Source organism: Montipora foliosa, chromosome 13, assembly GCF_036669935.1.
Source record: "Montipora foliosa isolate CH-2021 chromosome 13, ASM3666993v2, whole genome shotgun sequence".
Taxonomy (NCBI): domain Eukaryota; kingdom Metazoa; phylum Cnidaria; class Anthozoa; order Scleractinia; family Acroporidae; genus Montipora; species Montipora foliosa.
Window position 1 is genome coordinate 26,606,385 of NC_090881.1, and position 12,500 is coordinate 26,618,884.

Genomic DNA, 12,500 nt, shown 5'->3' on the forward strand with positions numbered 1-12,500 from the left:
AGACAACAATTAGGGCGACAATTTGAAGAAATTGTCGTCGAAAATTTGAGAAAGTTCTCTTTAGACGTAGCTGCTTGTGGTGGAGCAAGAGATCGAGGCATAGATTTTAGAGGAATTTGGCGTTTAAAGTCATGTTCTGTGCGTGTTATAGGCCAATGTAAAAGATTTAGAAAGCGTTTGGGTCCAAGGTTTGTGCGTGAATTGGAGGGTTCATTGACACATGAAGCCAAAAACACACTGGGTATCATCGTTTCCGAATCCGGGTAAGGACGTATGCTACACACATCAATTGATGGTTTGCATCTGACGTCACTGCAGCCATTAAGGTGTACAGAATAATGAAGTAAAATGCCATTTGGGAATTTGACTATATTATTATGCAAAAGTTGTGGGGCCATTTTCTATTGTTTTGTACACCAACATGGCTGTCTCATCACGTGGATGCAAACCAAGAGGGAAGATGAGATGTCGCGACATGGCATGTCATACGGGGCTTTAGCTTCAGAGGATTGCAGCCCCTTGGATAATTAACGATTATTCCTCGAGCCCGAATGTGCTCTGAGTCAATAGCCCATGAGGCCGAAGGCCGAATGGGCTATTGACTCAGAGGCCATGAGGGCAAGAGGAATAATTGTTTTAGTAAAATCCAACTAGTTGGTCAAAAAAATATCGAGACAAAACATCTTTCGCTAGTTAAAGCTAGACTTTTACTACATTGCTGTGGAAAGAACTCATAGCTTGGTGTAGTGGAAGACAAATTAAAGTTGAATCACTATCTGCAGCAAATATAATTTTTGGTGACTGGCAAAGGAAAGATTGCTTCCTCTTATTAAATCATATTATCCTCATCGCAAAACAGTACATTTATTATTGTAGGTCCAACAATTTGAAACCACTTTTCTACGGTCTGTTGCAAAGTTTGTCTACCAATTAGAGAGCAAAATTGCTAAATGGAACAATAACTGGCAAGCTCACTCTATTAAATGGAGTAAGAGCGGTTTTGAAGATGTTGAAGATTGAAACGTGCTTTTATATCTTTTTCGATATTCTAACACAGCGCTATTGTGGGTGTGTTTGTATGTGTGTGTGTGTGTGTGTTTCTGCATCATGTAGGGGGAACTTTTGGGGGGTGGGGGGTGGTTGTTAGCATCCACTTGTTAGCTCAAATCTGTATATACATATATTTTTTTGTGATTGCTGTAATTTCTTCGTTTTTGTAAGTGCTGTAACTCCAATATGGAAATGTTAAAAAACAATAATAAAATACAAAAAAAAAAAAAAAAAGACTTTAATTGTTGTTTTGGTTTTCAAAGCCGGCGCTTTTCGCTACTAGTGGGCTATAACAAATAGCCTACTAGTAGCTCAACCAATCAGAACGCAGCATTGATAATAGACCACTAGTTGGATTTTACTAAACATTGTTATTAATATTGTTGTTATTCAATTATCTTGATAGACTCTTGGTCTAGTCTGTTGTTCAATCCTACAGTGGCAGGTTCAAGACACAGGTCACAGGTCATTGTTTTACCAGTACAGAAAGTATCCAAAATATCCATTAAAGCTAACCTTAGACCTAATTCAAGGCCTAAACAAAAGTTTTCTGGCCTTATGTTAGTACTTGTAGGTTAGGGATGTGTCTGTATTGGTAATGCGCCGATCATCTTGAAACTTCATCAAACCCCGAGAATTTCAAGTTTTGAAGATTGGATCATTCAAATTTCCGCCCCCTCGGGCCAAAATGGAGTTCAAATGCCCTACCCTATCGTTGGATTTGTCTGTCATACCCTACTTAGAAGAACGGTCATTAACGGCTCCTGTTGTCTTTGATAAAGACCTTTTTTGTAAGCCAATCGCCCACAAATGCAATATCTCTTTCTTTTAACTCTTCCATCTCGTCCAAACATGTGGTTTAGTGACTTCGGCGCCTGAAAGAAAGATCATTTGAAATCTGACACTTCTGGTTCAATTTTCCCCACCCCACGCAGGCAAATTCCCCACTGATCCCCAGGCACAGAAGATAGTCAAATGCCTGGGGTTTGCCCGGGGGAAGAGGAGAGATGTTGAAGTTTCAATTTGATCGGCACATGAAACAATGACCTGTGACTTGTATTTTGTACCTCTCCGTCTTACAGTATTCTGACCCTTATATGATAGCTAACCAATCCTCACCCTAATTTCTCATCACTAAAATCAGTGCTTAGACCTAGTCATTGAGGTGAGTGCTTAGACTTAATCATTAAAATGGGTTCCCCATTGACGAGTGAAATAGTCTGGCGTTAGACAGAGTAAAATACTAAGTCTGGCCAGTTTAGGCCAGTTTGGACGTCAAAGGGTTAAATTAATTAATGCATGGGGACATTTTTCAGTGAGTGATTATTAAAGGAGGGAGATTAAGTTTTAGTTTTTTGGGTGGGTTTACATACAAGTGTTCCTAGGACTATATTTATTTAAGGACTAGGATGACTGGCAACCAGCTTTATTTTTGGGTTTAGTTGTTTTGAGCAGGATCAGGGCTGGTCGTATGTTTGTGATAAAAGAACCTTAAAGGGAAGATTTCTGTTAAAAATGTTCCTTTTGTGGTTCAAATAAATATTCACTAATTAGCTCCTTTGAAACATCATGATTAATAATTTCTTCTTAATAAATAATAATAATAATAATAATATTATGAGGAAGAATAAAAAGAAACAATCCTGATTTCATACCACTTGTTATTTGGAATGTAAAACGTTTTTAGAGTTTTTTCTTGTAATTTCAACATTTTAGGTATACCAAGGACGCTTATGAAGTATTTATTGGTTCCCTGTATCCAATTGCACTCGCCACATTGATTGGCTATAGTGATGACATTCTACAGTGGTATTCTAGCAATGTGGGCAATGAACAGGGAGTTGGAGAAAGATCTGATGCCAAAGAAAGTGACACATCCTTGAAGGAGCATTGCAGTTCAAGAAACAACCCATTGCTCGTGGACAATGAAGATGTTTGCTATGGTTACAGCAACATAGCACAGACCTATAATCAGGGTATTTCAGAACAGAACAGTCATCAGTACCTTGCAGAGGATGATAAGGAAATAAATAAGACTTTGTGGAGGCAACACAACCCAGAGTTGGAACTTGACAACTTTGATAAATTGCATATTTTAGCAACAAATAATGTAGTGCACAGTAGGAATGGTCTCTTGGAAAAAAATGATAGTTCTCAACTTAGTGGATTTTCGGATGCTACTTGTAATGTTGAACAGTTAGCAATGTCTGATATCACTGAAATAGGACGAGGGACATTTACTATGTTTGAGTTAAATCCATTTGCACAGAAACAAATGCCAAATGTGGTGGTAGGTACAAAGTACCACAGTGGTAAGTTTAAGTCTCTTGAACTTTTTATCAGTGAACATGCATGACGTATTTGTCATTCTGACAAAGGAAGATAATTAAAGGGTTGTTATATAGCACATTCTGATCAAGGTTGCAGTACTTAGCATGAATGCTAAGTAGCCCATCACAAAGAAAACCAAGCTACGTACTGGTAGTAGTTTTTTGTCGCCTGCACGTGATAATGAACATTTATTTAGTAGAGAAGGATGCATCTAGGACTGTCTCCACAGGCAAAATTTTTATCCACTCTCAAGGCTGCTGCCTAAGAAAAATTCCGGGAGCCCTTTGGGCTTCCAACATTAAAAGTTAGTAGCCCGAATCATTTTTTCAAGAGCTCAGAATTAATTAATTCCAGCTGGGATCAAATTTACAAGGAAGTAAGGATTATTCAAGTAAGGTGCCCGTTCGGGCTACTTGTTCAGAAATTTGATTGCCCGCGCTCGCAAATAAGGTGCCCCGGGCGACCGCTAGGCAGCAGCCTTGACTCTGCAGTTCAAGTTTGGAAGAGCCTACCAGTTGACATAGTACTGTTGGTGACATCCACAAAGATAGCACTTCATCCTTCAAGAGCAGAGTTTATTAGCATCTTATTACATGTGTCTTTTGCTCCACTTAACCCCTTCACTCTAGATGCATTTAAGCTGCTGTGAACCATTGATTAGGTCATGTGGATTCCCTTATAGTGTCCTTATGACTGTAATAATTATAATTATTGTTTTTGACCTCTTGTGGTCTTGTCCCATGGACTATTGTTCTCTTGATGACAGTATTAAAAAAAAGGATGGAGGGATGCATAGTTGTTTGTTTGATACTAACCCTTTTCTTCCCATTGAAGAGTGACACTGAAAGATTTTTGCTCTGTTTAACACCCAGACAATTTTACTTGTCAGTGTAAGCTGACACAGTGGAGAAAGAGTTACATAACATGTAGATACATGTACTAAAACAAGGAATGACCTACAATGACCTACAATGTCTGACAATGACTTACTTTCAAAGAGAAAGACAAAAGAGGATCAGGGTGAAGAGTCTGATGAGTGGAAAACATCCGTTGTGTGTTGTCATGCAACGCTTTTAGTCCTTTGACAGCCCAAATGACACCAGCAATTCAATATGCATGTATCCTAAAAGGCAGAAACAAACTGCAAAAAGACCCTTGGATGGTTTAAATCCTTTGTTTTAAAAGCTAAATTGTACATGTACAAATATCAAGGCTTTGCTTGGCAATCATGAAGTCTTAATTTGAGCAGGAAAAAGTGAAGAGAAGATTATAAATAAGTTATTCTTCCTGCTGACTGACTGGTTTGGATTGCAAAATAAAAATTTTCAGAGCAATATAACAAACAAAGATAACAATGGATTTAGCACAGAAAACAATAGGAAGTTCAACAATATACACACAATGACATATAGTGTTCAACAAGAGGTACAAACCTACCCACTTACTCAATAGATACTGTTTATCAGCGCCATTTGAAATGGGTGTTTATACTTAAATGCGAGACTCGCTTGGTTCACAGACCCAGTATTTTCCTCTACCCATGTAGATTAATGCGTTGCTGTTTGTAGACTGAAAATATTTCTTAGTTTTAATGAAATAAATTGTATTATACACTGTAAATCTCTGTAGTGGAAAAGGAATTATGCATGAATGTAGTTTTATTCAAAGATTGAGCTCTAGTACATTGAAACTACTTATAAAATAAGTGTCATAAATCATAACCTGAAGATAAAAGATACTTTGACTTTAATTGCAGGAAAGAATAAAAATCTTATGGTTTAATTTGCATGATGACATTCGCTATTGCAACTCAGGAAATATTTTTGTGATTATTTTTTAACATTCTCTTTCCTAAATACCAATAGCAATCATCACTGCTGTGTTTAAGATAGTAGAAATATTTTCAAATATTTATAACAATAAATATTTTCAACTATTTATAACAATGATATTCATATACAAAGACACAACGCAGTTGAAAGGATATGTCCCAATATTAGTTTTATCCATGAAAATCCTTGACTGACTAACACCCCAATTTGTTTAGATCTTACTCTCCCTAAAGAAAGTCCAGCTGAATGTAATATTGCCTTATGCTATTTACATGTTCAAACATGGTAGGGTGAGGGAATGGCTAATTTTTTAAACTCTCAAGATTCAAACCACCGCCAGTCTCCAATCTTTAAAGAATAAAAGAAACATGAGCGTTTTCTAGAGAAACTAAAGCAGGAATCGTATGGCACAAAGTTCAAAGAAATTTCCTTGTACTGGAAAGTGCTATTAAGAGCTGTGGGAGTCTAACTGTTGATATTAAAGAGCATAACAGAAATACTATTCTTGGATTCAGAATCCCTTTATTTAGCTCAAACTCTAACCTCGACAGGAATTTCCCGCAAAGAGGAAATGAGGAAATGTTTCTTCTTACACTGTAGCCTTTAAATAGTACATTATGTTTTGATGGACGACTGGGTAAGTACAATATTTTTACCGTTTCTTGTCTGAGAAAAATGTTATCAGGGAAACCCCTCCTTAGAAAATAATTCGGAAACGGAAAAGTTAAATTTAGAAAGTTTAAAATGGATATATGTATGATCCGGTTTCTTCTAGAAACCTGAATCGATTGAAGAGATTTAATTCAAGTTCGTCATTCTCAAGTTCCGGTTGTGGGAGGCCTCCCCCGCAAAGTCCCCATTGGGAACATGCGGTCAGCGGTTGTCAAGTACAAGAAAACAAAAACCCGTCTACGTAGGCTACGTGGAACTAAACGGTGGCGAGCAGCTGTTGGGGAAAGGAATATTCCTTGTGTAATTGATCCTTTTCTTCACATTTAGATTACAGAAAAAGTTATGATAGTAGAGTTATTATCAGACACTGGGGTTTCAGTGTTATGAGCTATTCTCAAAGCTTATGGCGCGCTGACACTTCATCGATCCATTTGTAAGCTGCTTTCACATATTTCACGGGAGTACGGAATTTATCTTGAGCACTAGCCTACAAAAGAAGAGAAGTTTGATCAGGCGACGGTTGTCGTGCCTTTGGAACATTAAAAAGGGTCTTTTTCTGTGGTTATGTCGACAGAATTGAATAAAATGCCCTCACAAGAAGTTGCCGTAGGAAGCAAGATCGAACTGAGGACATCATCTGGAGCAGTCATTTGTTTGAATTTCTCGGAGAAAGATCAAGTTTTGCCAAAGATTGTGCGTCTCGTCGACCCAGATTCCGACCATTCTGTAGTATTCCGGTCGGAAAACGGGGTTTATCATGAGCTGGACTCAGATTGTACTTCAAGTTTTCGAGAATTTCAACACTTGAATCATTGTCACCATTGCAACTGTGGTGATTCCGTGAACGCACAGCCCCAAAGTCACGGCGCAAACGGTGATTTTCGAAAAGGAGACGAACGGTTTGAAAAACAACGAGAGAAACTTCAAAAGAAGCTGCGGGAGAGAAAGGCAAGCAGCAAAGACGAGGAAACTTGTAATGGCCATTGCCATCAAGTGATGCAGTTGCCAATTCATGGTCTTAAACAGTATGTACAAGTTAATTCAGCCAATACGAATGGAGAAAAGTACAAGACCGATTCTTCAAAAGACGGTAATTTACTTTCATGCTGTTATCTTACGTTTTCTTTTTAAAAAAACTTGAGAACACGAGGCCTTCTTTTAAACTATGTCTATCATTAAGGAAAAAAAGCACATCATCTTTAACTTTTTTATTTTTTTAACCAAGGGAATCTTGAGCTTTTCCCCGCGGTAAGAATTTGCATTCTTGTCAATCCTTGTTATCGTATGTTAGAGTGGGGAGTTTCTTTTTCCTTTTTGTTTCATCCGTGATTGCTGGATTTTCTTGGCGCGATCGCACGTGTTAGTAGTGGGACACGCAAAATTGAATAGCAAACTATTGAAACCATTGAAATGCTCGCCAAAGTTCAATTTTTGCTTTCTTTTAAGAATTTGAAGACACCTCGCAAGAAACCAAGTCCACAAAAGGTAAAATTTTTATTGATGTTATCGTGTGCCTATATTGACCCTTTTTCGTCTTTTCCCTTTTCTGATAACAAACATCTTGATCTATAAGTAATAAATGATCATTGCTTGTACAACAAGTACCTGTAACATGGATCAGAGAAAGTACCTTATTTCTATTGACAGTTTTCAGCAGGGATTCGCTTTGTTTTCTATGCAGATATATCAAGATAGGAAATTCCTTGAGGCCTGGCTGAACTATTTGAAAAACATATTTTTTTTTTGCTCGGCCGAATTGGGTAACAAATATTTTGAATAAAACTGATAATAATTTTGGGCATTTCTACGAAGACATGTTATTCCTTAACCGTGAGGGAATGATGCAGTACAAGATAAAGTTTGCAGCAAAACTATGCATTTCAGTTGTGGCTTAACAACATGGACATCCACTCAATAGCTATGCCCTCTTAAGCAGGATAAGTTTTGTTTGCTTTATGAGAAAGTCTTGCACTTGAGCCAGACACTTGAAAATCATTTCCTGGTGTATTTAGTTCTGGTGTTTGTGATGTTCATTAATCACATAAAGGTCTTGTTAAAGTGTGTAATGGTGAATAAATTTTGGCGAAGATGACCCTAATTCCCTTCTAAAACAGCTACCTACAGATTTTACGCTGTCTATTACCAGGCAAAGTTTAGTTGGAAATGGAAAACCTCTTGGGAGCAAAAGGGTTTATAGGACTCAAAATAGCTACCTGCTGTCCACACAGTCTTGGCACCTTATAATCTTATTCATAAACCATTGTTCTCTGTTTCTTCAATAATATTAATGTGTGGTTCCAGAAAATATCCATACTCCTCCCCCCCCCCCCCCCACGGGAAGACTTTTTGATTTGCACCCCCTCCCCCCAGGATTTTCTGTTCCAGGGGGTCTTTGATGACCCCCTTCCCCTCAGGAATTTCCCGAATTTTTTAACTTATAAAAAAGAAAGTGAATACCAACTTTATAGTTACGTATAGAATTTTATTACAACAGTGTAAACAGTAGGGTTAACGTTAATAAAAATATGTTGCTTTGTTAAGCTTATTATCCAGCTAAACTTTTAGCTTCTTCACCATCAACTTTGCAAATTATGTTTGGGTTGCACATCGACTGTTTCACATTTTTGTGCAAACTCCGATGAGAACATTTCACTCACTTAAACAACTTCGCAAACGATAGTAAATAAAAAGGAAACTTACAAGGTTCTTTTGTCTACACATTTTGTTAGTTTCTTCAGATTGATTCTTATTTAAGGCCCGAAAACTTCACTAACTCACACATGTTAACGCGGTAGGTTTCGTGAACGTTGTCACGATTTACTAGCCAGTCCTTCTGAAGGTCGAACGAAAGTACTTCAACAACCGTGAATAATACAAATACTGCAAAAACTTTAAGAAACCACTAAATTCTCATATGTTACTCTATACTATGAGTACTGTTGATAAGACTTTGACATTGATGTTGACGTATACAAAGGCAATTGTTTTATGAAGAATATTATTGACGCCAAAATAATCCATCATATTTGTAAACTTAGTTATGGCGATTTAAGTGCATTCTTAACATTTTCTGACTCTCCAGCAGTCATTCTTGCCAGGAACATGACACCCAGCCTCACAGATATTTGTTGCTTGCCTTTGATCCGTGGACCGAGAGGGCAACTGTTATTGTTTTTGGTGCGATTTACTTTCTCCATTGAGTAGTAAAGCCCCTGTTTTAGAATTTCCAGTTTGGCGTAACGGACTAAACCTCAACAATCTCGTTCCCAAGGCCACGATCTGTTACTCAATGACGAGAAAATTTGACTTCGGGTTCGTGTCCGTGGTCTAAATGCCAGGCACAAAAAAGAAAATGTTATTGCACACAAGCGTCAAGATGGTGGGAACTTGCATCTAATCGCATTTTCTATGAGTTACTACCCCCAATAAAACATAAATCCTATCAAAAAATGTGTTTACTACATGTGATGGTATCAAAAAGCAATAATCAAGTGAATGGAAGTGTTGGTCAGATGAAAAGGAGACAAAGCTGGAAGTCTGGGGACAAGACTCCAATTGAGACTGCCATTTTAAATGTGTTGAATCCGTTCCAAAGTGAAAGACACATCGCTCTTACATGTATCTTCGGGAGATTGTAGCACGAGCTAACTGAAAGAAAAACAGAAACATTGAAGCTCATAATGTTAAGTTTATCTCAAAACTGACTTTTGTTTCAAAACAACATACGTATTAGTATGTTTTCGTGTTTCAGATAGATTGTATATTGCTTTCTACTCTTTGGAAAAGTAGTTTCCCACAAAACCCTCCTACCCCTCAGAAATTACTGCCCTTTAACATTGTTTGGTAAAGCAATTTTATTGGTCTGATTGTCGTACCATGAAAAGCAAAAATGAAGTTGCTATCCCTGGTGAAAATCTTTAAAGGATCTTTAAAGATCTTCATAAAGATCTTCAAGGATCCTAATAAAGATCTTAGAAAAGATCCTCAAAATTCCTTGCAAAGATCCTCAAGGATCTTGCCAAGAGATGAGCGTTTGTTGAGTCCTTGGGGATAAATCATGCCACTTTTGTGCTAAATCTTTGGCAGCTTTCTGTGTTGTTAATTGGTAAAGAGACAGACTGCAGACAGTCCTGTTTTGGCTGGAGTGAATGGCGTGACTACATGGTTTGGAGGTGTCTTTCCAATTTTTTGTAATGTCTTGAAATTCATGGAAGCAGTTCCCAAGTTGTCCTTCAGTCTGTTTTTCCAATGTAGACTTTGTTGCATAAATTATTATACAGTATTCTGTCTGTAGTGGAGATTAATGTGAAGTGGTTGGTGATTTTTGTAGTTTGCTCAGGTCCTGACCTTTTTGCAATGTTGGTGGTGAAAGAACAGCTGGTTTTGTGTTGTGGGCAGGTGCATTTCTTGGTTTCAGGTTGTTGGTTTTGTGAGTGCTTCTAACTAGGAAATTGCCTGAATTTTTGTATCATTCAAAAAAGAAGAGTGGCAGGTGTGATGCTATCATTCTATTTATATAATTTGTGACATATTTTTGACCCTGAAACCAGTGACCTAAAATTTTTCTCACAACCCCCACTTGTCTAATTTAATTAAATTGGGATTATGATAGTTTTATCGTACTTGACCTCATAGAACAAGTCTTCATCATCACATTGCACATCCAACTGAGAGTGCTTATTTTTTTCTTCAACAATAATGTTTTTGTTTTGAGATTTTTGGTCGTAGCTATTTTAGTGACAGCCTAATATGTCATTAATTTGTTTCAATCATAATATCTGTGGAGAGCCTGGCCTCGAAATGCAATATGGATTGCTAGGCTATAAACTGAACAAACAACATTCCATAGATGTGAGACTGCTGCCATAGTAATTAAAACAGAATGAGATACTAATTATATAATTATGTTTGTCACTTTAATTAATTTAATTAATTAATTAACCCTTTCACTCCTGTAAGGGCCACTGAGACTTATACTGTATATTTTACTCTGTCTGATGCCAGACGACTTTACTCCTCAATGGGGAACCCCTGGAGTCAATGGGTTAAAGGAATGAATAAAAAAATATAAAATAAAAATAATTCTCACAACCGCAGTTACAATGTAGCAATAGCTAGTTGAGTTGGGCAGTGAAGTGGGAAAAGTAATGTTAATCTTGTGTATAATATCGATTGATACACAGTGATTACAAAACTAAAATATACATTTTAACCCTAAACAAATTGACGACTTGTAATTTACTTATCCAAAGCATACCGGCCTACATGTAGATTTAATAGCCTGCTTAACTCAGTGATGTAAAAGATGTGTATGTGTGTACGTACTTTTGTAAAGTATTGAGGAGTTGATTTTAATTTTCCTTCTTTGTTTTGCTGTAGAGAAAATAATGCCTGAAGAGTTAAATATACACAAGGCACCAGAGGTAATTATTTAATGATTTTGTGCCAATCCACTGAAGCTAATCCTTTTTGTAGTTAGAATAACAGTTATTATTAAATTTCCAACCTCGGATATTGCATTTCAAGCTTTCTGATTGGTTCGGTCAATAATCAGTTTATCAGCTTTTATGTATGACTTGTTGTATGATCTTGTATGGTGATATGGTTATTGGTTGTCAATTATTAGTTATCTCAACACTTATCGCTTGGTCCAAGGGTCCAAGCATTCAGAATTCAATGAAAAGTTAAATCAAATAATCATTTCATTCACACTTGTTGGACATGAGACTGGTTGTTGACTGCTGCACATGCTCAACGCAGTGAGTTTCGACCCATGGTTGAGGTCTTGTTTCCTGTACTCGTCGAATGCAAAAGAAAAGAGAGCTCAGCTAGCAGCTATGGGTGAAGATGGGAAAAGAGAGCATTGCTAGCAGGGAACCATTGACTATGGGTGAAGATGGGAAAAGCTTTACAGTATCTGCAGCACATCAATTCTTTCTCTGAATCCCACTCTAGCTTCTCGAATTCGTTTAACTCCGCTCTTTGAAATTTGTACATTTTTCTTTTCTTTCTCTTTGGCTTAACCTCTTTAGCTTTACCGCGGACTGATTTAGTGACGTAGTATCATTCGAGGCAGATTTGCTGGCTTTTGGAAAAATTTAATGTGAATTCATGAAGGCTGGCTCTTTAACAGACAATACAATCGCAATGACTTAACTGGGATATAATTAACTTTTTTGGTTGGTTATTCCCTGGCTCTTTATAATAAACAATATTATTATTCCATGAGAGCCTGTTGAATATCAGATGCCGGGTTACTTTTTGTCATTAAGTCAAATTAGCAAGGTACATACATGAAGCTAGGACACTGTGCATAAATGCAATTAATAATTGTGACCCTCTTTGGGAAAACCAGGCTTAATGAAAATTGCGTTGTGCCGTTTTTCAGCGCAACGCATTTGGAAACGTTGAAATGCATTCAAAAACATTCTCAATGCATTCTGAAACGTTTGCAATGTTCCCCAACGGAAATAGAAAACGTTCCATACCATTGAAAAATCATTTCAAAACATTCAGAAAACGTTTACAAACGTTGATAAGCATCATTATTTTTTCGCTGCATTAGGATAAATCCAGTGTCAATGATGACTGATTGTCACGAGTAGAATTCGGCCG

The 12,500-nt window shown here is 37.2% G+C and overlaps 2 protein-coding genes across 2 annotated transcripts in view; both read left to right on the forward strand.

The window, feature by feature from the left end:
- The window catches only part of LOC137982156 (uncharacterized), a 4,309-nt gene extending 137 nt beyond the window's left edge, over positions 1-4,172 (forward strand). The window contains exons 1-2 of the mRNA XM_068829219.1: positions 1-263; positions 2,767-4,172. The exon at positions 1-263 is cut by the window's left edge and continues 137 nt beyond it. Coding sequence (XP_068685320.1) covers positions 1-263; positions 2,767-3,406 — 903 coding nt within the window. The 3' untranslated portion in view covers positions 3,407-4,172. The remainder of the gene's footprint in view (positions 264-2,766) is intronic.
- Positions 4,173-6,125: 1,953 nt separating this feature from the next.
- Positions 6,126-12,500, forward strand: part of LOC137982149 (fibronectin type-III domain-containing protein 3A-like) — a 33,696-nt gene continuing 27,321 nt past the window's right edge. The window contains exons 1-3 of the mRNA XM_068829213.1: positions 6,126-6,975; positions 7,332-7,370; positions 11,265-11,308. Of these exons, the coding sequence (XP_068685314.1) occupies positions 6,450-6,975; positions 7,332-7,370; positions 11,265-11,308 (609 nt within the window). The 5' untranslated portion in view covers positions 6,126-6,449. The remainder of the gene's footprint in view (positions 6,976-7,331; positions 7,371-11,264; positions 11,309-12,500) is intronic.